This window comes from Apaloderma vittatum, unplaced genomic scaffold, assembly GCF_000703405.1.
Source record: "Apaloderma vittatum isolate BGI_N311 unplaced genomic scaffold, ASM70340v1 scaffold10578, whole genome shotgun sequence".
In the NCBI taxonomy this organism is placed as follows: domain Eukaryota; kingdom Metazoa; phylum Chordata; class Aves; order Trogoniformes; family Trogonidae; genus Apaloderma; species Apaloderma vittatum.
Window position 1 is genome coordinate 2,283 of NW_009731219.1, and position 1,885 is coordinate 4,167.

Consider the following 1,885-nt stretch of genomic DNA (forward strand, 5'->3'; position numbering starts at 1 on the left):
GGTGGTGAACGTTGCTGTGGGAAGTCCCTTTCCAATTCATTTTGATTGCAAATTGGGGATATCTGATTCAGTACGTGCCTTCTGGCCGGCACAGCCCCGGTGCTGCTCCCTCGATCTGCTGTGCTGGAGCGTTGTCCCCGAATCCAGAAGGGCACACAAGCTAACATTTCCTTTTTGACTTAATCTTGCTGATCTCTCCTTATCTTGCAGACGATCTGGCCTCATCTAGAGTCCGCCTCTATTTCTTCATCTCGAATGAAGGGAACCAGAACTTGTTTGTCGTTCAAGCCAGCCTGTGGCTTTACTTGAAGCTGCTTCCATATGTCTTAGAGAAAGGCAGCAGGCGAAAAGTAAGAGTCAAAGTCTATTTCCAAGACCCGGACACTAGCAACAAGTGGAATGTGGTTGAAAAGAAAGTTGATCTCAAAAGAAGTGGTTGGCACACTTTTCCCATGACAGAGGCAATCCAGGCTCTGTTTGAGAGAGGAGAAAGGAGACTGAACTTGGATGTTCAATGCGAGGGCTGTGAAGAGTATTCAGTGCTGCCAATTTATGTGGACCCCGGGGAGGAATCCCACCGGCCTTTTTTAGTGGTGCAGGCCCGCCTCGCCGATAACAAACACAGGATCCGGAAAAGAGGCCTGGAGTGCGATGGCAGGACCAATCTATGTTGCAGGCAACAGTTTTACATTGACTTTAGACTCATTGGGTGGAATGACTGGATCATAGCACCATCAGGTTACTATGGGAATTACTGTGAAGGGAGCTGCCCGGCCTACTTGGCCGGCGTCCCGGGGTCGGCTTCCTCCTTTCACACCGCCGTCGTGAATCAGTACCGAATGCGGGGGCTGAACCCGGGCACCGTGAACTCCTGTTGCATTCCAACCAAACTTAGCACAATGTCAATGCTGTACTTTGATGATGAATACAACATTGTGAAAAGGGACGTTCCCAATATGATTGTGGAAGAATGTGGTTGTGCTTGATTCAAGGTGTGTTTTTGGGGGGGGAGAGAGAGAGAGGGGGAGAGAGAGAGAGAAAGAAACATTCCCGTACGAGATGATGTTGGAGGAAGTTTCACTGTGTATCCAGGCATCAGTGTTGGAAAGTCACTGTGGAAAAGTTTGACAAAAAAAAAAAAAGAAAAAAAAATCATTTCACTTTGGTGTCAGGACAGTGGCAGTTTGTGGATCTTGGACACTTATATATTCTACCACTTATAAGTTAATGCTATGAAATATCTTAAAGACACACACACACGTGCACACACACATACACTAAACGCGGGCACACACACAAACACGCGCTCATACACACACACACAGACACACACACGCACACGAGGCAGCTCGGAAAAGGGACATGAGCACAGAAAGTCAGTGACCAGTGACGACGGACCTAAATGCCTGCCAGTACGAGTGAGCGGCTGGGCAGCTGTTTCCCCGCCTGCCAGTAAAGCCAGACCGAAATGAGCTCCCTTTGCTCAGGCAAAAGCACAGACTGCGAGAACACGACGTATTCTTGCACGCAGGTGTCAAAATGACCAAATTTAGAAAAAAAAAAAAAAGAAAAACCGTTGACCTCTTAGGTCTAATGGGAAGCTCCAGGACATCTGCCTTGGGAGGTGATCACTTCCTTACTTCCTTTTAATTTAAATTATCTAAATGCAGACATCACAGATACCCACATCTCCCTACAGCACTTCCAGTAAGGAACCGCGTGGTGCCATCGGAGAGAGAGAGAGAGAGAAAAAAGGGAGCAGACATGTAAGCAACTGCTGCATTTCCAACATTTGAGCGTTGAGAAGTCACAAGCTAGGCTGGCGTGATCTGATGCTTTAACTGCCCACTGGCAACCCGTGGATGGCGACACCTGCCGTGTCTTA

At 48.1% G+C, this 1,885-nt stretch overlaps 1 protein-coding gene across 1 annotated transcript; it reads left to right on the forward strand.

Annotated features, from left to right (window-relative positions):
- Positions 1 to 210: 210 nt before the first annotated feature.
- Positions 211 to 1,554, forward strand: INHBB (inhibin, beta B; the record flags this gene model as incomplete). Its single annotated transcript, XM_009875110.1, has 1 exon — positions 211 to 1,554. A coding segment is annotated over one exon (776 nt), but the record flags the coding sequence as incomplete, so codon positions are not given.
- Positions 1,555 to 1,885: the final 331 nt, after the last annotated feature.